The sequence below is a fragment of the Staurois parvus genome, unplaced genomic scaffold (assembly GCF_062004578.1).
Source record: "Staurois parvus isolate SC_StPar_1 unplaced genomic scaffold, SC_StPar_1.0 ptg001045l, whole genome shotgun sequence".
Classification (NCBI taxonomy): domain Eukaryota; kingdom Metazoa; phylum Chordata; class Amphibia; order Anura; family Ranidae; genus Staurois; species Staurois parvus.
In genome coordinates, this window is record NW_028318841.1 from 2,927,196 (window position 1) to 2,952,017 (window position 24,822).

Below are 24,822 nucleotides of genomic sequence, written 5' to 3' on the forward strand. Positions count from 1 at the left end.
GGACCTAAAAAAAATTAGAATTATGACCATTTTATTCTCTAGGGTGTCTGCTTTCAGAAAATATATGTTTAGGGGGTTTTGTGTAATCTTCAGGCCCGAACATTTTTTAAACGTGTGCAAAAGGCTCTGGCAGTGATAGGGTTAAAAGAAGCCATTTCAGAAGCTTACAAAGCGGCCGTCTTAACTCCCCCTACTGGATTGAAAGCTCCTTCAACTAGAGCTACTGCAACCTCCTGTGCAGAGATAGCTGGTTCCACCCCCCCCCCCCCCGACAGATCTGCAGGGTCGCGACAAGGTCCAGCTTCAATACTTTCACCAAATATCAGTCAGACCTAGCCTCCAATAAGGATCAGGCATTTGGCAGGAAGGTCTTGCGAGCAGCAGTCCTGCCCTAATGCACATATTCCTATTCAATCATCTCATGTTAAGCTGCCCTAAATGACTTGGGAAAACACAGTTAAGTACCTGTTACATGAATTTCCAGGAACCTTCTAGGACAGCGCAGTTCCACCTTTCTTATAGACCCCAGATCTCCTCTACCCTGTAAAGCATGGGTAAAAAAAAAAACGCACACAACCCAAACACCATTGAGCTCTGCTTTCCAGGAAAAATGGCAGTGTTCACATCTGCCACAGCCATGATATCACTTTCAGCCTCCCAAGATCAGAGATGGTCCCCGACCAGCTCTGTGGTAACCCAGCGGTGCAGGATCAGATTGCGGGCTCTCTGTTCACACGGGAGAGCTCAGAGAGGTTCTGGAGGGCGGCAGGGGTGGGAGAGAGGTTCTGGAGGGCGGCAGGGGTGGGGGAGATGTGGGGGGGGGGGGGGGGGGGGGAACGACAGCCCCTCCCACTCCCTGTAAATGCAATTCAGCAGCTAATCAGCCGTTAGCATGGCTTTTACACGAGAGGGAATCGCTGGCTGAAAAATCTTCATGATATCTCCACTTCAGGTCAGGGACGTTATATGACGACCTATGAGAGGAGAGGAGGGTGGGGTAACGTAGTTAAAAAATGTGCCGGTCTTTAGAAGCACTTGCAAATGCATATTACTAATGAACCATGCCATATTTTAAAGTACATTCTTATTTTTTCTAATAAAAAGCTTGGGGCATAGTAAAAAAAACAAAACAAAACAAAAAAAAACAAAAAAAAACAAAAACACAGAAATGACATACCTGCCTCTTTGTACATTTTACAATGTATTTCTTCAGGCTGGAACGAATGAGGTCATATTTCTGCCACATTATGCAGTTATTACAGAGAAAGTAGAAGCAGTGGATGTACCACAATAAGTGTGACACTCAGGCGTACACGGAGAAAAACAAAAATTGTTGGCTTGTTTTTGGAGTGTCTGAAAAAAACATGTAATCTCACAATGTTCATGCAAGTAGTGACCTGGGTATGATTCACACCCAGGGCCAAGAACGAAGGAGTAAGAGAAAGCCACGATGCACTGTTACCTTAAAGATGAGCTCCAGTCATTTTGTGTTTATTAAAAGTCAGCATCTACAAAAATTGTAGCTGCTGACTTTTTATAAACAGACACTCGCCTGTCGCAGGATCCAGTGATGTGCTCACCTGAGCGGTTCCTTCCCTCATTCTTCTGTCCCTAGCATCTCAACTATGGGCACCGCCAGTGATAGTTTGTGGCTTCACAGCTGGGTGCCCACTGTACATGCATGAGGCGCGCAGCGCAATGTGAATGGTACCGCAGTCTTCTGGGGCCTGTCACGTGTCCCAGAAGACTGCGGGGGAGGGAGGGACAGAGATGAACTTCCACTTTCGAATGCCACCTGTACTGCTGCATTCTCCTCAAAACACATAGTTGTGTTAAAAATAATAGTGTTTAAAAAAAAAAAAAAAAAGTGAGTAAAGCTCAAAATCCTTAGGATAGCTTTTAGATACATATATGCAAATGCATTGGGAACACTGCACAGTCTATTCAAAATCAAAAAACATTAAGGTTTCAAAATGTATTACTTTGCAGAAAGTAAAGAAAAAGGAATATTGGGCTGTTCAAAAAAATTGTCTTCATTTTTCTTTATAAACGCAAACATTTACTGTATAAAGTGAAAAATGCTTCAAGATTTGCTGCGAATCACTGAATATTAGTTGTATAAGCACTGTTTCTGAGAACAGCTTCACATCTGTGTTACATGGAGTCGACCGACTTCTGGCACCTGTGAACAGGTATTCCAGCCCAAAACTATTGCACTACATTCCACAATTCCTCTGCATTTCTTACTTTTACCTCAGAAACAGCATTTTTTGTGTCACCCCACTGGTTTTCTATTGGATTAAGGTCCAGTGATTGGGCTGGCCATTCCACGTCATTAATATCGATGGTCTGGAACCGTGATGTTGCTTGCTAACTGGGGTGTTTGGGATCGTCGTCTTGTTGACACACCCATTTCAACAGCATTTACTCTTCGGCATAAGCCAACATGACCTCTTCAAGTATTTTTGATACTTTGGATCCCGATCCCTGGTATGCAATAAATAGATCCAACACCATAGTATGAGAAACATCCCCATATTATGATGCTTGTGCGATCATGCTTGACTGTCTTCACAGTGTACTGTGGATTGAATTCAGTGTTTGGAGATTGTCTAACAAACTGTCTGCGGCCACTAGACCCAAAAAGAACAAACTTGCTTTAATCCGTCCACAAAATGTAGCGCCATTTCTCTTTAAATCAGACAATGTGTTCTTTGGCAAATTGTAACTGCTTAAGCACAGTTTATTTTTTCAACAGTGGGACTTTGCGGGGGCTTCTTGCCGATAGCTTGGCTTCACATAGGCGTCTTCTAATTGTTTCAGTAATCAAAGGTAACTTTAGACTTTCTTTGATCACCCTGGAGCTGAACATTGACTGAGTCTTTGCCATTTTGGCTATTCTTCAATCCATTTGAATGGTAGTTTTCGGTTTTCTTCCACATCTTTCTGTTTTTGGTTGCCATTTTAAAAGCATTTAAAAAGGTAATTTTAGCTGAGCAGCCTATCGTTTTCTGAACTTCTTTATATGTTTTCCCCTCTCCAATCAACTTTTTAATACAAGTATGCTATTCTTCTAAACAATGTCTGGAACAACCCATTTTACTCAGATTTTCAGAAAGAAATGCACTATACCCAGCATGTACATTTGCTGCCTTCATCCTTAAATAAGGGCCATCTGAGACCTGTTTTATCACAGACAGAATGACCTTACTAATTGAACACCACACTGATTTTATTTTGAATACGCCCCTTACGATTAATGATTCAATTACACAGAATCAGCAGCATGCATGTCATGACTGTTGGGTCTGTTGGTTTTCTATTACTCTACTACAGTAAATTATTTGCCACCTAGAAATATAATTTATACCAAAAACAGTGATTGATCTGGTTAGTGATCTTTGGACTATTATTTTGAACACAACAGTACTAGCCCACACAGCAAATCCAGAGTTGTCCTGCTGTTTGGGTGCCATATAGCGGGTCCTATGGAACCATCTTGTTCCTCTTCAGCTGGCTGCCTCCTCTTGCTGCAGGCAGCTAACTCGAGTGACATGCCGGACCTGTCCATGGCCCCTATGTGTCGATCCTGCAGTCTACTGGGAGACATGGTGCAAATATTCCTGAAGGCAGAAAGGCATTCTGGCCTAGGCTGGATGGGCAGGTTCAAAAATAAAAACATTTAAGATATTTCCAGCATTTCTGCTTGGGGAGGGAGTGTTAAAACAGAACTAACTCCTTTCTGGAGTCAAGTTTTGCTTTAATTTATAAAAGTGTACTGCATGGCAATGTAGTAGTGTAAAATACATTAGTATTTAATTTTTTTATCTTAAAGTAGCAGAATGTATTAAAACTGCATGAAGTTAAAAGCTCTATCACAGGTTCTCCCAAACTTGTAAATATCAGGCATACAGATCAGACAAGACATTCATATTGTTACACATCACATCAGTGTTTTTCTAAAGTCATGTTGTTTCAACGATTATTTCAAGTAAAATACTCACTTCTGGAATTTTTCCATAAGTTTCTTTACCATCTTGTCAGTAATTCCAGGATACGTAGCTTCTGCCTGGTTCATACTCTTTTCTAATTCTTCAATGGCATTTTTCCTCACGACATTATTCCTGTCTTGCTGTTTAAGCTGTAAAGATAACATCTCAGGTTAGATAAAAGGTTAGAGTATTAGATCACTTTTTCACTATTCGTCAAACAGAGGCCCCCTTTGCAGCGCCCCGCTGCAAAACACGCATGTGCTAGTGCATATATTGCTATATGTCATACAACTCCCTGGTCCTAAAGTGGGCTGCTTATAAAAAGTTTACCTTTGAGAACATGTTACACCCATTTTTAGGGTACCTTAAGCAGCCTCTCCCCTCAGAAGACTGCAGAACAAATCAATAGCTTTGATTAGCGGCTTACAGAGTCTGCTGAACAATTCTGCTATAAATTCATGCTCACTGAAGTGACCATGAGCTTATAGCAGAGGAGGAATGCAGGTCAGTATGGTGTACAGACTTGGCCTGCTGGAAGCAGTGCTGTAGCTCTGTACGCCATATGGACATGGCAGTGAAAGGGTTAAAGCTCCAATAAGGGTTTGTGTAAACAAGACAGCAATGGGCTTAGAGTGAAGAGATGCCTCAAAACCAGAGAACTAATTTCTTGAGTGGCATGAAGAAAATGGTGACACCAATACCTCCGTAAAGGAAAGAAAAACTTAACAGAAAAAAATGACCATCTCTTCTGCCTTAAATTACTGATCAGATTTAATTTGTGGATCTGCATTTCATCAGCAAAACTGTTAAAGTTGACCAGTATTTAGTGAATACTACTGTGTAAAACAACCAATATATAATGTAAGACACCGTAATTAGGGAGAAACTTGAGGCTGAATAACCTTCTCTGTGAGGATGTCTCAGATTATAAATTGTAAGTTGGAAAAGCATCTGATCACACAGATCTTGGTGAGATTAAATAATGTAAGGGCAGAGGAAATAACTAGACCTCAGATTTAAAAAAAAAAAAAAAAAAAATAATATATGAATGCCCATTGAAGTTATATGGGATATTTGCATTCCCTGTGATAGCATTAAAAGTGATCGAGAAAAAAAATGAAAGGGATAGTGTAAAAAGAAAGCACACCCTCGCCCCTGCGTGCACGAGCGTTGACCCTGTGATGGTATGTAAACAGCGGTTGCACCATGCATGTGAGGTATCGTCGCAACCTGCAGATCAAGGGCAGTAATTCTAGCAGTAGACCTCCTCTGTAAATCTAAAATAGTAGCTTGTAAAGGCTTTTAAAACGTTGCCCATGGATATTAAAAATGTATGCAGTTTGTTGCCATTGCACGGGGCATGCACCGTTTTAAAGCATGTCATGTTTGGTATAAAATTTACTCGGCAAACCATCATTTTTATATTTTACCAAATAATTGGCCAATATATTGTGTTTTTGTGCATTAAAAGTAAAAAAAAAAATTTGCGTTTGAAAAATCGCTGCGGGAGTGTTATGTAAAAATTTGCAGCACCCACCATTTTATTCAGTAGAGTGTCTACTTTAAAAAAACTATATATGTTTGAGGGTTCAAAAGTAATTTCTTAGCAAAAAATACTGATTTTTTTTTTCATGTGGAAAAAAAAAAAAAAAAAAAGTGTCAGAAAAGGCTTGGTCTTCAGATGGTTAGAAGAGTGAATGATGTGTGGCATAAACTTCTAATGCTGGGTATAAAATGCCCCCACCCCCCAAAACGACCCCTTTTTGGAAAGTAGACACCCCAAACTATTTGTTGAGAGGCATGTTGAGCCAATAGAAGAATTCATTTTTTTTGCCACAAGTTTTCGGAAAAATGACAAAAGAAAAACACAAAATGTCACTTAAATGATTTATTGCTCACACATGCCATGGGCATAATATGTGGGATTACTCCCCAAAATACATTCTGCTACTTCTCCTGAGTATAGGGGTACCACAGAAATATATAATTTAAATGACAACTTTGTGTAAAAAAAAAAAAAAAAATGTTTGTCATTTTCCAAAAACTTGTGGAAAACAAAAAATCTTCCATGGACTCAATATGCCTCTCAGCAGATAGCTTAGGGTGTCTACTTTCCGAAAAGGGGTCATTTGAGGGTGTTTGTACTATCCTGGTATTTTAGCACCTCAAGAAATGTGATGGGCAGTCAAAGTAAAAGCTGTGTAAATTCCATTATCTATACCATAGTTTGTAGACGCTATAACTTTCACACAAAGCAATCAATATACACTTACTGGGATTTTTTTTAACCAAAAACATGTAGCAGAATATATTTTGGCCTAAATTTATGATGAAAATTTAGTTTTTTGGATATTTGTTTATGACAGAAATGATAAAATATTTTTTTTTTCAAAACTCTGGTTTGATGAGATGCTTTTAAGGGCAGAAGACAGATATATCTAATAGACCCAAGATGTCTCAGTAAAGAGAACCTGTCACTGCTCATGCCATCACAAGGGATGTTATTCATCCCTTGCAACAGCAATAAAAGTGACTAACCACTTGCCCATTGCCCTGTAGTAGGAGGTACTACTAGAGGGCGGTAGGGCTGTGCAAAATATATATGTGATTTGCAATTCTGGGTAGGGGGCGCGCACCTTACCTGCACTGCTATTGGCGGCTAGGGATGTCAATCACGGGGTCCTGGCCAACGATTCCCGGCCGCCACTCGTCGGGGAAAGCTGACAGGGGAGAGATCGGCCTGTAAACACAGGTCTCTCTGCTGTCAACAAGGACATGCTGCTTTGTATTTCTCTGCTGTGCAGAGAAAAACAAATCAGCATATCTCCGTAGTAAAACACACATAGCAGGCAGTTAACCCTTTGATTGCCCCATGTTAACCCCTGTCATTAGTACACTGTCAGTGCTTTATATGAGCACCAATCACTGTATTGGTGTCACTGGGGATGTCAGTGACAGTCAGTCTCCCCCCCCCCCCCCCCCCGTGTCAGAACGCCTGCCGCAGCCCCGCTATGAAGTCGCTGTATAAAGAAAATAAAAATTCCAGTATACATACCGCCATTTGTAGACACTATAACTTTCATGTAAATCATGTACTGGGATTTTTTTTTTTTTAAGCAAAAGTCATGTAGCAAAATACATTTTGGCCTAAATTTATGAAGACTTTTTTTTGCTGGATATGTTTTATAGCAAAGAGTCAAAAATATTGTTTCTTTTCCAAAACTGTCAGGGTTTTTTTGTTTATAGCACAAAAAATAAAAACAGAAAAAGAGGACATGAATTTAATTTATGTACAGTGTTGCATGACAGCACAATTGTCAGTTAAAGTAATGGAGCACCATATTGCAAAAAAATGGCCTGGTCAGAGAGGGGGGTAAATCCTCTGAAGGGCAAGTGGCATAAAAAAAAAAAAGAAAGTAAAAATACATACATATATATATATATATATATATATATATATATATATATATATACACACACATTTTTTTACAACGCCACTGCCTGCCTGTGTTTGCACACAAAGACGAACGCATACACAAATGGTTCAAGCATTGCCTATAGAGTTTTATCATAGTTTGACACCACTCCAAAAGTGTCCACAATTTTAAAGCGCGACATGTTAGGTATCTATTTACTCAACCTATCAGCTTTTATATTTTACCTGAAAATTGGGTATTATATTGTGTTTTTGTGCATTAAAGTGCATGTTATCGCAAAACTTTGCGCTTCAAAAAACTGTACAAATATCATGTGCCAAAAAAAAAAAAAAAAAAAAAGCAACACCCACCATTGTATTGTATTAGGGACGATAGTACACTTGAAAATTTTTTTACCTTAATACGGTGAATGCATTATGGTAAAAACAATGTTCTGCCTTTACAACCACTAAGTTCTGAATCTGGATACAGTTAAACGCTTTCCCACCTTAACAAAAAAAAAAAAAAACACAAAAAAACACAAAACTGGCAGGTGCTGTCGAATAACAGTTACAGTACTATTTCACAGCTGCACTAAATAGCATATTATTCCTTCTTTGTGCCAATCCCAATATAAAAATCTCCAGTGTTTTGTAGAGCATAATCAAAAGGGATTTACAAAAGATATATGCACTATGCAATTTAAAAAGCAAACAGAAAACACTTGTGCAGCATAAATGTTTACAATTAAAATATTAGGACTTCCTCTAAATACAAACCGCATGGGAGCCAACAGTGGTTAACACTTTTTAATAAAAACAAAACAAAAAAAGAAAACACCTACGTGTTTATTTAACTATGCTTCAACATAAAAGACATACCTCAGCAAATACCGGGGCAATTATTACAGATAAAGAGCTCAGGGTTTTTACAAGATCTTGATCCTGAAAGGCAAATGAAAAAAGGTTACGCATGTATGTTATACAGATTTATCTAGTTAACGTACCCAAAAAGGACATACCCAAGAAAGACATGACATATATCCATTGTGAGATACAGTTTTTACATATTACACAGATTCCAGTAAGAAAAAAAAAAAAAGATTTTCGTACTTACCAAAAATTATTTTTCTTGGGAGTCCATAGAGAGAGAGGAATTCAGAAACTGCTGGGTTTACTGCATCCTACAGAAGGTTAGGACACTGGCAAAAAGAAAAATTGTAAGCCAGCCCTCATAACACCTTCTATACCCAGCATGCATTAGCATGACCCAAAGGAAATAAATTCTCTCTTGTCCAATAAAGGACAAAGGAATTCAGAAACAGTCAGTACATCCAAAAGCAGTCAGCTAAGCGGTGGGCAACAGTCATTGACAGGACTGAAAACTCTGCAACTCAGGGACTAAGGCTGAAATATTAGAAGATGGCCCTGCAAGACAGGGGGAAAAGCTGCCAATGACCAATGGAAGGCTACAGGACAGAAGAGATCACCGCCAAAGGGGAAAGACTCCACTTGAAGGAACATGAAGCCTGAACCAGAGAGACCATGAAACCAAAACAGGTGCAACATCATAACTACCTAATAAAAGGTAGAAACAGAGCAACAATGTAAAGTGGTAAAACAGGAAATAAAAGTCCGCAGGAGAACAGGTTCAAAGACAGAACCCTTGGACAAAAGCAGGTCCACAAGGCCAGACTGTTTACCTAAGGTCCAAACCTTACACTCCCAACCTTTGGCATTCAGGGAAAGAGAGTTCTATGATAAGACTGAGGTTTATGGCCTCGCAAGCCAGCAACCCCCCAAAAAGTGAAAATTACCAGAGTGTAACATCTTATAACAACTAAGTGACCCCTGAGACTGGTTGGGAACTCAAAACGTACCAATCAAAGTCTGACTGAAAAGAAGTAGGGTGCACAATAGGTACTCCTACAAAGCCAGGCATGGATAAAAGCCATACCACTTATATTGGTGCAAGGGGATAACAGAAGAACCATATCTAATAACACCCAAAGACCTCTCCAAAGCCTGATACAAAAATCTGCAGGATGTCTGGAATGAAGGACAGGAACCACTCTCACAGTGTTAAGAACATTCACCTGATTAAGGGCAGAACCAAGAAAGGGATCTGTAGAAACATCCTCAAGAGGCTGCGGAGCAACAACAGAAAAAAGGACCCATCTCTAGATCTTTGGATGATCCCATGAAGGACATTCAGCAGGAATGTGGCTAATCCGCCCACTGGCAACCCATGGGAACACGGAGCCCTCCAGTGATTATTTCTGTCATACAGGATACTAGATGTACAAACCTCTCCCTTCAGCGCAGAGCCCACTGGTTGAAGAGTTCCAGATGCCAATGCATCGACAGGCCACTTGTCCCTTCACATCTTTCCCGAAGAGAAGTCTTGCAACATCTAGGTTATGTTCAGCACAATCCAGTTCAGGAAGCCTATCTACAGAGGGATACCCTGATGAATGGAGGACCGTTCCCTCTGAGAAACCAGACTGCAGTCCTAGGTCAGGGGATAACTCCAAAAAAGAGGTCCTCCCAGGGCAAAAGAGAAGTGTTCACTTAATTCATTCAAAGAGACTGATGGATTACACCAAGAATTTCCTAATCCACACAGATCATTCGGATGTCTTGCCCCAATGTCAGGTCTCCAGCAGTAGCGAGAAAGGTTGAAAGGGACTGAAGGCCAACCACATTAGGAGGGTGTCCCCTCATCATTCCCCTGGACTTGAGAGCAAAACCACACCCACTGATAACTGATCGATACCAATGCAAGGCCCTATCTGGTTGAAGCTTGTGGGTGTAATGCCCTTCAGAACAGTGTCATTTACAAGGATCCAAAAAGCTGACCCCTCTTTCAGGGAGGCTGTCTGAGAATCCCACAATGGGGATACCAGGAAAGGGTACCACAGTAGACACAAGATCCAGTACAAGAAGAAACAGGTTACTCTGAATGAGACCAAAGGGCCATGCCATCAATTAGGGTAGGAAAATCAGAAACAGGTCCCAGCCAACCGAGTAAGTCAGGGACAGTCCCTATGAGGAACAGGGATAATGAGGGTTACCAAGTACCACAAAGGGCTTAACATTACCCAACGATATAGGATTCCCCTGAAGAAGTTAGTGGTTGTCTCGATGGGGTACAACTCCGCCATGTCCTTTCTTGGACAGAGACAAGGAGTTCTAGGGTGGTGGGGAACCCAGCAAGACCTGAGAAGTTACTACCCTCACCTACACTGGGAAGTTACAAAATAGTAAGGGACAACAAAGGATGTGCCAAAAGGTTAGCCCATAGGTTAAAAGGGGTGCCCTGAGCACCCAGATGCCAAGAGGCAGACTACTCAAGGACTTATCTGAATGTACAAACAGCCCCACACCTTGTAAAAATGAACACACCGTAATGTTGAAGGATCTTCAGAGAGGTCAGCTGACTTTGAACTCTAAGGGTTGAGTGGGAGTTGGACGCTGCAGGTCTATTAGTACCTACTACCAAAGTAGATGAAGGGAAACAGTGTAATTTCTTTTTCTCTTCATGGCCACTGTGTTCATGCTTCAGTGTAAGATGTGTAATTGTGGAGTTGCTTTTAATGGTGTCAAAAGCAAATCTGAAGAGACAACTTCTGAGGTTAAGTCAGATGCAGCATCAGCATGCCAACTTTACAGCCATAGTGCTTGGAGCATTTCAGGGACAGCAGTCCTTCAAGGGATGCTTGTAATAAGCCATTGTGATAAAAGCACAAGGACTCCAGACATTTGCTCCAGCTACTCTATGAAATGGGGGCCTGCCCTGGCAGTTGAGGAAATCTACCAATTCTGACACGGTATGAAAAATTAAAGTTACCACTGATAAATGGGGGGCCAGACCAGTCAATTAAAACTGGGATTTACAGATGGACTAACTGAATAACAGTGTAACCTCAAAGATTGAACACTTCCTCAACCAGTTTAGTGGTACTAATGTTAAAGTAGGGCACGGGTGAATATACATTGGGAACAGACCATCAATTTAAACATTTCCCCTCAAAAGGGGAAAATTCTGACACCCAGGTAAACCCTGGACCCCTCTGGGCATTTCCAGTATGGACAGAAGGAAGAATATAAATAGCAGTTGTAGTTTAAAGGTCTTTGCAGATATAGGAGCTCTAAAAAAAACAAAAAAAAAAAAAAACCTGAGGCCTGGAACAGCAGGCTGACTCTTCAGATACAGGGTAGTATGCATCAATAAGATGTGAAAACAACCTCTTGCAAATCAGGGACAAAAGCAGGGGACTGTGGTTGCTCTGGTTCTTCAAAGATAGAATGCAGGGACTCAATTTGAGTCAGATGACAGAGGCAACAGGCCCAGCTTGATTTGTGGGGCTCAGGAGGGTCAGACAGACTCTGAATGGCAGGGTGCCAGAATGTTCTTACAGCCACTGCAGGAAGAATACCCAATACCTGAGCACAAATATGGGAGAGAACAATAATGGTCTCAGGTTCTGTATTACAGGTGCTGGTTCCCACTGAGGAAACAGAGTAACACCCCCAGAACCATTAGGAAAGTATGTACTGAGGTCACCTGTGGTGGCTGCACTGTCCTCTGTGTCTTCGTGAAGATAGGTTATATCCACGCAGCAGGAATGCAACTAGGCTCAATGTGAGATACTAAAACCCTAAAAGCTGGTGCTGAGGGGAGTTTCAGGTGGCTGGAGGTGGCCAGGACACTGTAGGTGAGCAGTGGAAACAGACCTGAGATTTATGTGGTGCTTTAGGAGCAGAAACCGCAGCAGGATGTTACTGCCTCCAGGCTGAAAGGTGGAAAAGTGCAGAGTGTGTGTGCAGCACTCCACTCATCAGATATTAGTTCTTGGTCACTCAACACTAAAAACTTATTGTGGTAGGAAACATTGGTGGCAGGAAATATGAAAAGGTGTGCACAGTACAATCTATGAGGTAACTCCCGAAGCTTCAGCCCGACTGTATTTACTACGTGAGCCTTCAAAGACAGGGATTTAAGGGGTTGTTCCACAGCTCTTGATCTGAAAAGTGCTTTGTGGCTAATAGTATACAAAAGTCTGAAAAACACCAGAATACAGATCACAGTCCTCACATTCCAGGTTAGCTCTGCACATCTAGCCCAGTGAGGTCAATGTATGGCCTCCAAAGCTAGTGCTGATAAAATAGCTAATATGAATAGTCAAATAGAAACCAGCTCATGCAGCAAGTAATCCTGACTGATGTCTCTAGGTAAAAAAAAAAACCATCTCTTCCCTGTCACCATTTTTCTCGGTGTCAGAAAAACTTCACAGAAGCGATTAAGCGATTCATGCTGATAGCAGAGAAAAGAAGCAGCAAACAGAAATGACACAGTGCTCCTAATGGAGACAAGTACACACTGTAGAGGGATATGTTTTGTTCACATTTCAAGTCTTAGGTTCACAACCACTTTAATGATTTGACAGTTTGTGTCTTGTACTGTACTTCAGGAAGGGATTTTACTGGCTTAGTTGTACAATATGAGACAATGGCTTTTTAATCATTATGACTGGGAAGTCCAAAAGCAGTCTAACTTAGGGGTGGGCAACACCAAAGAATGCCAACAAAAACATAACAAGTCGGACCAAAAAGGGCTCAGACTCAAAGTGGCTTAAAGTACCTTATACCCAAAATCTGAGATCAGAGGAGGTTTAAACATTCACCTGGTAGAACATAACGAATGTGGGAACAGAATCTCCGGTTTCAGCCTTAGATATCTGAAAAACAGATGCCCCGAGGCCTTGTTCACACCATACGTGTAGAAAAACGGATAGAAAAAAACCTGTAGATTTTACTTGCAGAGCCAAAGTTTACATTAGTTTTCATGTTTGTTTCAGTGAGTTTTATACATGTTCCAGATTACTGCACGGAAACATTCTGTACAAGATACTAGTCTTGTGGTATGAACAGAGCACATAGATAACGGTTTTCTTTGTGCACTTGCATAACGTGCAGAAAAACTCACATCTCTGCACATGTGAACAAGGCCTGAGGCTGAAAGGCCCAAACATTTAATAGATCTGGTGGACGGTTTCTTAACAAGGAAGGAGGAACCCTATCCTGCAGACTATAAGCCCTAATGATAAACTGTCTAATCCACTTAATAATGAAGGAATGAGAAGCAGAGAGACACCGGTGAGGATCCTCAGGAAGCACAGAAGGAATCAGACTGCTCAAAAGAGGTAGTAGGACAGACCAAAAGGAAGGGCAACAAATTGGTTATTGCAGATCTCCCACAGCAAAGTAAATATTGCACTGAAGCGATGACTATCTGGCAGTTTCCACACGGAAGTTAGGCCAGACCCCACCGTTTTGTTTTGGAACGGAAATGTTTGAGCAAAAAACCTTGAAAACATTTTTCCTTTGGTACAGCAGTAATTACCCCTTGAGATAAGAGCTGCTGGACAACAAGCAAATCTGCCCCTCATGACAAAAGAGAAGAGTTTCACAGTATGAAGAAGGGAGGAGGGAGAGTGCAAAATGCCTACTTGTAAATGACTTGGAAATGACAAACTGGACTTAGGTGTCTGGGACCAAAAGGCTGACAGACATCCTCTTTTGAAGTGGGTGTGCCCATCACTCGGAAAAGACCTTTGAAACAAAAAGAAACCTTTCCTAACCCAGGTCCTACTGGTAGGAGGCACAAGCATTTTTTCAGGGTGAGGAGACTACTTTTACCCTTCTGATCTCTATGATGTACCTATTCAAGGAGGGACAAAACAGGTATTTGCCTATTACGACTTCAAAACACAGGATTATCTTCCACAAGGTCAAGATTTTGGTTGGATCTACCACAAGAACCACCCACTCATGTGGGAAGCTTTCCTTACAGAGAAAATGTTGAGTGACGCGTTTAGGAGGAAAACATTCTTGTCTGGGTGAGACCAGTCATACAGGACAGGCTCTACCAACAAGCAGACTGGGAAAGTCCTGGCTGGTTTAGGTTCTTGTAAAGGACTCTGTGCAAAGCATGGATGTATAGCATCAATAAAAAAAGTAGCTATAGTATCCTTCAATTTAGATGAAATCTACAGGTGTGCCATCCTGATCAGATTCCTCAGAAGAATTAATTCCCAACTGCTACCTCCTCAGGTAACTTTTCTAAGCTCAAGGGAGAACAGAGACAAACTGAGGGGAGTTTGAAGGGGTATGGCTATGATCCCTGCTGTCTATGGTCAGAAATTCTGCCTATTAAACCATACCTTAGCAGAAAATCCCTCCCCCAGAGGGGTACTCACAACCTCTGCAGCAGTAGAGAAGGAGGGGGAATGGCCTGGCTGCCAAGCACTGTAAACCACAATAACCTAGGTAGTGTAGAAACAGTCACTATACATGCCTGCAAGAGCCAGGACATGTTCCCGATCCAAAGTCCTGCCCGAAAAGTGAAAGAGGCAGGGTGCACAGCCACGGTAACACCACTGAAAACGAGCCCATAGTAAGTGCCTGGTTCACACATGGATACTAGACACCACATTGGGGGACTGATGCAAGCACAATAGCACTAATAAAACTGCACTGTCAAAAAAAAAAAAAAAAAAAAAAGTGTGTCAACTTTAAATCAACTCCAGCACTCCTGACTCCCTGCTGTGACTGCCAGAAAGGTGGTTTGTGACTTCTACACATCCCAAAGGAAGTCAGAGAATAAGGGGGCTCGCTGAGCTGAATTTTTAGACACCACTATGTACTCACCAGAGATATAGTGGGTAGAATTAACAGGGGGATAAAAAGCCCATCCTGGTGTCACCCTTCACAATGGGAATAACCCTGCAGGGGACTTCAGGGGCAAAGCTCTGGCACAGAAAGCCCATGGCCCTAAACCTGTAAAGTACCCAGCAGCTAACTCCATGAGTGGCAGTACATGCCGAGGGGTGCACCTGCAGCTGTGCTTGGCAACCCTTTAAAGCCAGCCGCATGTCCTTCAACTGCCTGGGTCCGGAAATAGCCCCCCAAGTTTCTGCCAAGGAGTCAACAGATTTGATGTAGGGGGTTGCTGGGGAGATGTCCTTTCAGCTTTTTTTTTTTTTTTTTTGCGCGATAATGTTTAACTATTACGACTGAGTTTTATGCGGCAACCTTCAGGTTGTTATAGAGCCCGTGACCTGTACTATACGACTAAATTGGAGAGTTAGGAAATACAGAATACTGGGGTGCCGTGAAGAGGCTCTGTAGCTTACATATGTATTTGCAAATGTGTGCTAACTAAACCAGTTTTTAACGCACGCTCTTAGACAGCGTAATTCGGTTTGTTTGCAGGCTGGCAAGTTAGAGCTGGGATTTTTTCTTTTTTGTTGTTTGAGATATGTCACCCTTCCATGTGCTCCTTGCTGTGAAGGCCAGTAAGACTGGGGCAGTGGCCATTTTTTTTATACGACTCAGAATTAGACCTATTTCAGCAAAGCTAAAGAAAGGGTGTAGAACCTCCTAGGACACTAGCAAGAAAACGAAGGTGGCAGTATAACTCTACTGTTTCTGGATTCTTCCATCCAAAATTAACTACTGGCAGAAAGTAGGGTGTTCTAAAATAACCAACATTAAAATCAATACATATAATACAGTAAGTAAAACCTTTACCTCCTTCCCATGTAGAGGGAGAAAAAGCAAAAAGTGTCTTATATGACCTTACTTAGTCACCCCAAAATAAGCACTGTCATACCAAAAAAAAAAAAAAAAAATCAACAGAAACCAGCAATGTAATCCTACTACTACATTAACTGTTATGCAAACAGATTCTCCTATCTGAAAAGTGAACTTTGGCTTTGAGTTGAACCGCCCCGCTCTATTACATTAATAAAAAAAAATATTCACTTGTGGTATTCTTGTTCTCAAATACTTTTTTGATTATATTTTTGGGGTAAATATGTGAGGTTGTACTAAGAGTATATATGGACCCCCACCTTGTAAAACAACCCAGTTTAAAATGGAAATTAATTTGAGGGATACCCTCGGTTCTCAGTTGCATAAGGATCTTAAGAGAGCTAGGGAAAGAGGCATTAGCACACTGATCTTCCCAGTGTCAGCACAAGTCTGATCACTGGAGGAGAGCAGGCTGAGTTCTCTTAGCACAGCTAGAAAACTGACCACACTGTGATCTTCAGCCTAGTGTGATCAGTTTTTAGTAGGAAAGCAGAGGGATTGGCTGGAACACCCAGGATTTCACACAAAGGAAGCAATACAAAGCACATGTTCCCTTTTCATACAACTACATGATACAGCAGGCACATATCAGGAATATGAAATTTTAGATTGATGTTTTTTTAAGTAGAAAAACTAAAAATGTTTAATTTCTTAAAACTAATTGATTAAAAAACAAATGTATTCAAATCTGCTACATATGAAATTTCTCCTTCCTACACGCCACAAAAAAAAAAAAAAAATGCATAAACCCACTGGAACAGCCAACAAACTTACCAAGTATACAGCTTCTTTGTCTTAATCCTTGTTTTTGGCCATGTTTAAACCGCTATTAAACCCAAAGCCAAAAATGTAATATATTGCAGTTTACCAAATCAGATGTTTTGGCTGCATCAGTTTTCCTTTTCTTTGGCTGTTTCCCCTCTGTTTTCACCTGGTGATCGGGCCAGTAACACACATCCTGTATTAGTGAGACACCACTCTGGATGAAGGAGCACAGGAGGCACAGCAGACAACAGTATTGTCAGTCTGGGGAGAGGGCAGTGTTAAATGTAGATTTAGATGTAGATTTTTATATACAACAAATATTTGAAGCCAAACTCCAGCTCACAGTTTATAATCAGTCACAGCAACAGTTTCTTTCCTTTTGGGATAAAGGTTTTACATGAACAAAAAGAATTATTTTATTCAACCCTGCCAGTGGTAAATTGATTGTCCCATCTATGTAAACTGAAACATTCTGCTGGTGTGCTTGTGGTTCTAAAAAACAGACTTGGTAGCTGGATCACCAGGTGAAAAAAGAAAAAAAAGGAAATACAGCCATCAGACTAAAAAAGGAAATACAGCCATCAGAACCGGTAAGCTGCAATATGTTTGCTTTTGAGATGTGTTACTGCATTAAACTAGAGCCATATCTGCTGCCGTAGGTTTCCTGTTTTGGGAAGGTTCCTTTTTTTGGTGCAGTTTCCTATGGAGCCACCTTTACACGCAGGGACCAAAGCTGTGTCCTCTTCCCCCCAAACCCTACACTGTGTGCATCAAAAGAAAAATACAGCCATGTAAGGCTCTCCACTTCTCCAACATAACAGACTAACTGGAGACTGCATTTTCCTATTAATTCTTTCATGTGAAGGCCAGAAATTAAAGTGAGCAGCACATAGCAGGAGCCAGCAGTATTAAAAGCTGTACAGTATAAGCACTTAAGAATTTTAACAAATAGCTTGCTGGGGAAAAATGTTATTTCGTTGAACGTGTTAATACTACTTAAAGTGAAAATATAGAACATAATGTGGAAAGCACACTTATTTAAAAACGTAAAACAAAGAGAAAACACTTTAAAAAGGGATGACACTTACTGTCCCATTCTGCAATTTTTTGGGGTCTGGCTTCTTTCGGACTGTGGTGAAGTTCCATTCAGGATGAGAATGATTCTCTTTGTTGTTGGACTCTCTGCAAAAATCAGGAAGGTCATATTTCTGTAAGAGGAGTTTCTATACACAGAGGTACTCTTTCATAAGGCATTATATTTACACTGTGCTGAAATGAATGTAGGCGTTTCTGGGGATAGACTGGGTATTTCATAACCACGCCCACTGGGAACAGATAACAGTCTGGGGCAACAACAAAGCCTTTATGATGAAAATTGAAAACCCTTTCTAATAAAAGAAAAGCAGCACTTAGTTAAATATTGCTTATGGGTGGACTGACACGTATAACCAGAGGACAACACACTGGACCGGGCTGCAATACAACTTAGGCAGATATGGTAGTGAAAAAGAAAAAACAGAGGTTTTGAAGAAATATTCAAAGCAGATCTATAGGCAAAACTTTTTTTTTTTTATTTTGAATAGAAGGGAGTGTTATATTTGCCATCTGTATCCCACTGGGGAGATTTACCTCCACTTCCTATCCCTTATTCCTCGTACACACAATGAGAAGATAAGACGAATGATCATTTTTTTTTCTTTTTTGGAGGCTAGTCTCATATCGAAAACCAATAGGTTACAGAAGTTATGACAAAATACAACTTGGGAACTGATGTAATGTGTTGTATTGTATTCTTTTGTTTGCAAGCATGCGTAGTCGTTGTCTTCAAAGTTTTTTTTCAGACGAATACTGTACTGATCAAACGAAAATAGTTCTGGTACTGTATGAGAAAAATTTTCATGATTGCCCCTTTGAATAATTTCACATGAACTGTCAAGATCGGCTCTTGAAATCTATGTACTAATGATCAGATTATCGTAAGAATACGTTGAAATCAGTATTTTATGCCTGGTTTTCTGATCATGTATACTAGGCTTTAGCCACAACAGGATGTGAGAGGAAATCCCTGCAAATTAAGAGAATACCTTGGGGTCCCCAGCTCATCAGACCTAGAGTGCCCATTGCAAGATTTCCTATTACTTTTTTGGGGACAAACCATAATTTGGGACTTTTACTTTCACTTTCAATGATAACCGTAAACAGGACAAATAAGGTAAATCTCCCTAATGGGGCAGCAGACAGCAATAAAAACCAAATTAAAAAAAAAAAAAAAAAAAAGTGTTAACCACTTTAGCTCCAGAAGGTTTCATCCCCTTCATGGACCAGGGCATTTTTATTTTTAGCTATTCAGTGCTGCGCTACTTGGGTGGTCATGTGAAATGTGCAAATTAAATTTATATAATTATTTTCACACAACTATAGTTCTCTTTTGGTGGTATTGTTAACCACGGTTTTAAGTTTTAATTATATAAAAAAAAACCTGAACATTTCAGAAAACAATATATTCCACTCTGTTATAAAACATACCCAATTAAAAAAAATTAAAAATCAAATGTCTTTATTAATTTAGGGCAAACTGTATTCGGCTACATGTAGGTATATATAAATTGCTTTATGCAAAAGTTATAGCATCTACAATCTATGGGATATATACAGGAAATTATGCAATTACAATGCTATTCTAGTAATGGCAGTGGTCAGCAACTTATTGTGAAACTTCAGTAGTGTGGTTGGCAATCTGGCACTAGCTCATGCTGACTGGGAGGTACACTGACATCAATAGTGACACTAATACAGTGATCAGTGCCAATACTATACACTCAAACTAATGACACTGGCTGGGAAAGTTAAAATCTAGGAGCAATCAAGGGGTTAATTGTGTGCCAATGTGTGCTACATTTACTTTAATATATGGCTTTTTTTCAGGGAGCAAAAAAAAACAAAAAAAAAAAAACAGCCAGATCATTGTTCCCTGCACACATTTTGTAAACACAGGACTGTTTGACTGGACACAGCCAATCATCTGATTTCAGCCAAAATAATTGCCTGAAAGCTGCTATAATTGTGCGGTTTCCAATCACAGCATGGGTAGGCAGGGGACATATATGCGTGTGCCAGCAGACCTGGAAGTAGGCAGTTACATGTATACACACACACGACTGAGCCTGCCCATGCAGCTCGGGCACAGTACATTTACGGGAAATGGTTAAAGTATAACAAAAAGCAACAAAATGGTGAGGAAGCAGAACACTTCAGGTTTTTAGTGCTGTGTGTCCCTGTGAAAGTAAAAGAAAAAAAAATCAAAACTCAACTTATGGGTTGTCCCCAGAACAGGAACAGAAGGGAAACCTTTCAATGGGGATACTAGTTCTGGTGACAACCAGGATTTCCCTAATTTTGGAGGGATTTCCTCTTACTTCCTGTTTTGGCTATGGGACACAGATGGTAACCCCCCCCCCAACCCCCTAAAGAAGAAAAAAAAAAAAAAAAAAAAAAAACCTAAAATGGGTCATAACACTCCCTTACACTATCTGAAATTTAAAAAAAAAAAAAAAAGTTTTGCTGTGCGTTCAACTTAAAGCCTGGGTTCACACGTGCGGGGCCTGCTTTGCGGTGCGATTCCAAATTGTTACAGAGGATGACACCGGAAATCACACCTGAACCAGACTAAAATGGCACAGGATTCTTTTACAGATCACACTGAAGCCAGCCCATTAACTGGCTCCACAGTAAACCCTTTTGGCTCATGTCATGCGAGTCAAAGCAGTTCAAAACGCATCCGAATTCATATATATATATGTTTTTTTTTTTCTTAAAGATCATAGTAGTAATACTTACGTATCAGAATCATCAGAACCAGAGTCACTATGACCCTCAGCCTTCCATCGTTTAAATCTGTCGATCAGCTCTGTTAGGTAAGATGTTCTCTTGGCATTTTTAAGAATAAATTTGTGCTTAAGAAGTTCTTTGGCTGTAGGTCGCTGAGGGAAAGAGAAAAAAAAAAAAAAATCTAAGCCAACATTTTTTGCTACATTAAAAAAGTATCATGCCCAAAGAGGACAGATTTTGCACATGCAATCTGAGTATACAGTTCCTCACTTTAATTACTGGCACATCTGAAAACAGTTATTCTTTCAAGATCACCATTCGCACCAGCAAAGCAACGTCCATCTTTAAACTTACATTGGTGCATCCATATTTTACAGCTTAAAGCACAAGTTTAGACAAAAAAAACAAAAATAAACACCTTACGTGAATCCGGTGTCTTCCTTGTGATGTGTTCCCGATATAATATAATGCTCCAGTGGGGCAGGGGTTAACAGATTAGAGGGAGCAGTGACAGGAACTCATGAGTTCACAGAGTGCAGCCATTCATACAAGCTGTGCTACAGTTTTTATGTATGAAACATGATCTATGGATAAAAGGCAGACCTTTCAGTCACCTACCCTCCACCCATAGAAGCTGTAGTAAAGCTTCTATGAATAGTAGAGCTGGGTGTACATTCTTTATGAGCGACTGTTACAGCTTCCTCAGCTCTACTACCCCTCGCTGTGCTGGAAGATTATGGTGGCAGGGATGTGGGGGGTTCAAGGAATGAAGGAGTCAGTAGCACCAGGGGTATATTGGGTTACTAGTATATTATTTTCCTTGTGCGGATTTGTATTTTTTGCCCAAATTAGGCCTTAAATTTTAAAGTGAACTTGCAGTACCTAATCTAGCAGTCTTACAAACACAAATCAGGAATTTCCAGCTTTCTGGATGTCTGGATCATTAGTAATGTAAGCTCCCCACGTGCCTGGAATACCTGCTATGTACATACTTCTAAAAGCCTGGGCCCAACTACAGGCCAGCAAGATTGGTCATTACTTCAAAAAGCCTATATGGAAGTGTGTGGGGGGGAAGACGATGAAAATATCCAAGCATTCTGGCCAGCCTAGGTGCTTCCACGGAGATCAGACCAAAAGACTAATATGTGCTAGTGCTTTGAGCTCTTCTGGGGTGCTCCACTGGTGATCTTGACTCCTCTTATGTGTCTGCCCCTATAGCAAGTGCTTGCTGAGCCGAACTAGGTCACACATAGTTCGGCTCGGTGCCAATGGCTCCTGCTGCTCTCAGCCACAGTTGTGAGAATGGGGGGTGTGGCACAGCAAGCGAGAAAACATTTACCTTAATGCAGGAATAAAGATGTTACAGTAGACACAGCATTACAGGTTTGAGATTTTAGTCTACTAGGCAAAGGTCAACAAATTCCTGGATCTGGGTAGCAGATATATCTAAATATTACAGCTGACAGCTACTACAGTATGTTTTCTTTGATCCCATGTCTAACAGAAGTACATGCCTTGGCTATGAAAGGAAGCCCAGAAGACCAAATAATGAGTTATCAGGCTTACAGGTATTGTGTCTCAAAAATTCTCCTCTACGGAAACAAAGTACTCCACTGTAATCCCATCATTTCCTCCATCTAAAAGGCTGTTGCCATAATATGTTCAGGCACCATACATAGTTGGCATCTGCTTTTTGGATGGAGATGGTGACCCACGTAAATGCTGGTGTTTGTGCAGTAGCCTGTATGGTCTCATCTTGGTGAATTCTTTGTGCTGTGGTGCCCCACCCCTTGTGGCCTCTCACAAAGTTAGAATTTATAATCTGTTTACATGGGAGCACTCACTGGGGGAGGTGTAAATGCAGAAAAATACCCTCCTGCCTGCAGCAGACAGATTACAGTCACAATTCGGCCAGCCAGAAGTAAAGGCTTTCTATTTAGACTGCTAGCTTCCAGATTACGGTTACTGCAGCTGCTGATTGGGAACAAATTTCCAACATTCCTGTTTGAGCGGGCAATGGGTCAAAATTCAGCTGGTACCTGCTGAACTGGCAGAATTTTTAACCAATTTACGGCCAGCTTTAAGCACTGGTGGCAATTCAGAAAATTGCTGGTAATCCCTTTACTTGTTTTTTAAATTGTTGGCTCATGCCTACTCTACTATTCTGCTGTTTGACAAACACATTATAGATCTCGTTAAATAACTGCAGGCTTTTTTTCTTCTCCTTTGAGGGAGTGTTGATTGGAGGATATTCACTGAGCTTGCTTTGGTAGAGAGATACAATTTACTTTTTCTTTTAAATCTGGATGGGAATATACTGAAACGTTTCATACTGGTATGTAAAAATAGGAATACTTGGAAATTTAAGAAAAAAAACAAAATCCCCCCCACCCCCTTTCTTTCATCTGACTTTTTTCATGGTCCCTCCAAACAAAAATTCTTTATATTATTGTATACATATCCAGGAATTTGGAATATAATATGTACTAATGCAGATACATTTCTTCTATTGATGGACCCTGCTGAAACAGCCAGACTTCAATCCCAACATGGCCAACTTTAGGAAAAAAGGCTCAGAAGACATAGGTAAAACATATTGACCACCATCTGAGAATTCTGGCTGCCTGGATGTCAGAGTGGCTTCTGTACTTCCTATGCCACTGACCTGTTTAAACAAGTCTTGCAGACTCTTGCTCTGAACTTGTTCTATGTCACCAAAGATTCCAGGCAACTTGCTCATTTGGAAATAGGTACGCAACGGCTACCTCTATTTCTTTCATGACAGGTGTCCTTTATTGCCAGAAATATATGAGCTGGCATTTGAAAGGTACAGCATTTGAGAATACACGCCAATATGAAAATTAGATTTTTCAATCCTTTAGAATGAGTGTAAATAAAGTCCATTTGTGTGAAATCTGTTAGATGCTGTTGAATTTACTACTCTAAGGCTCCATTTTGGAAAACACTGTACTACATTAATAATCTGGGAAAGTCTATACAGTCATGAATGCATTTGGTAACATTCACTGTAAGCCTTCATGAACATGGCAAAGTTTAATCTTGAGTATTTGCTAAATACAAGTCCTAGAAATTGCTTGGAATGTCAGGAATAATCCATCCAAAGTGGAAGTTCTGGCATGTAAAATGGTTAGTGACCCCAAGAAAAACATTATCACAGAAAAGGTAATTATCTAATAGATGTATGATGCACTTTAAAAAACACACCCCAATTTTGTGGTAAACCTTGCATCTCTTTAGCGTATTAAATACAGAGCTATTCAAAACAGGATTTAGCATGTTTGATAAGCCTCCTCCTCACATGCTTTAAAGCACCTCTACACTGGTTTGTGTCTGTGCCCATAGACAACCAGCTGGGGTTGATGCACTCCTCTCCAGTCTCTTCCAAGATATTCACTGTTCTTTTGACTTGCCTGTAAAATTCTGTTGAGTATAGTACAGGACAGGACAGTACAGGACATTCCATTAATCAAGACTACAGGTTATATGCTGCCACCTTCAGGTGAGGACCCTCCAAGTTGTTAGTAAGGACCATATAAGCCCTCCCACTCTCAGCAATCTTGTTTTGTGCTAGTGTCCTTTGGAGGTGGACATACCTTTCTCTACAGGGAACATTTCCTGGCTTATAATTTCAATTTCTACCTTGAAGACTATGTACTGTTATTCGCAAGAACTCCTTTCTCCGCCTATCTGCATCTATAGCCACTTCAGCTATTTCTTGCAGTTTGATCATCAGCGGCCCCTTGGCAGTTCCACAGGGAATAGTACCTGGACCCCAATGAATGGAAGACACTGGTCTGGCCTGTAACGTTGCCTCTAGCCTTAGCACTCATCCTTGGTACAGCACACTGAGCTGCAATTGCCCACGGGAAACAATCACCCCAGTTTGGCTTTCTACTTCTTTAGCTAACTGCAGTGAACTTGCATGACAAATTTCTAAAACCTTTATCAGAAAATGCTCCTCGAGGTGTTAACTTTCGTGGACAGCCTGGACATCTGTGAGATGGCTGCAGTTCCATTTTTGTTAAATTTGTGTTCACTTTTGCTACAGTATTCTGACTGATAAGTAAAGCTTTGCTGATCATCTTGTAGCCTTCACCTTTGTGTAAAGAAATTATTTTCTTTCTCAGGCCTTGTGACATTTCT

The 24,822-nt window shown here is 40.7% G+C and overlaps 1 protein-coding gene across 1 annotated transcript in view; it reads right to left on the bottom strand.

Annotated features, from left to right (window-relative positions):
• STK26 (serine/threonine kinase 26) overlaps positions 1–24,822 on the bottom strand; it is a 149,549-nt gene that overhangs the window by 10,830 nt on the left and 113,897 nt on the right. Inside the window, exons 7-10 of the mRNA XM_089657954.1 lie at positions 20,668–20,810; positions 17,919–18,012; positions 8,290–8,352; positions 4,005–4,141 (exon numbers count right to left, since the gene is read on the bottom strand). Of these exons, the coding sequence (XP_089514080.1) occupies positions 4,005–4,141; positions 8,290–8,352; positions 17,919–18,012; positions 20,668–20,810 (437 nt within the window). The remainder of the gene's footprint in view (positions 1–4,004; positions 4,142–8,289; positions 8,353–17,918; positions 18,013–20,667; positions 20,811–24,822) is intronic.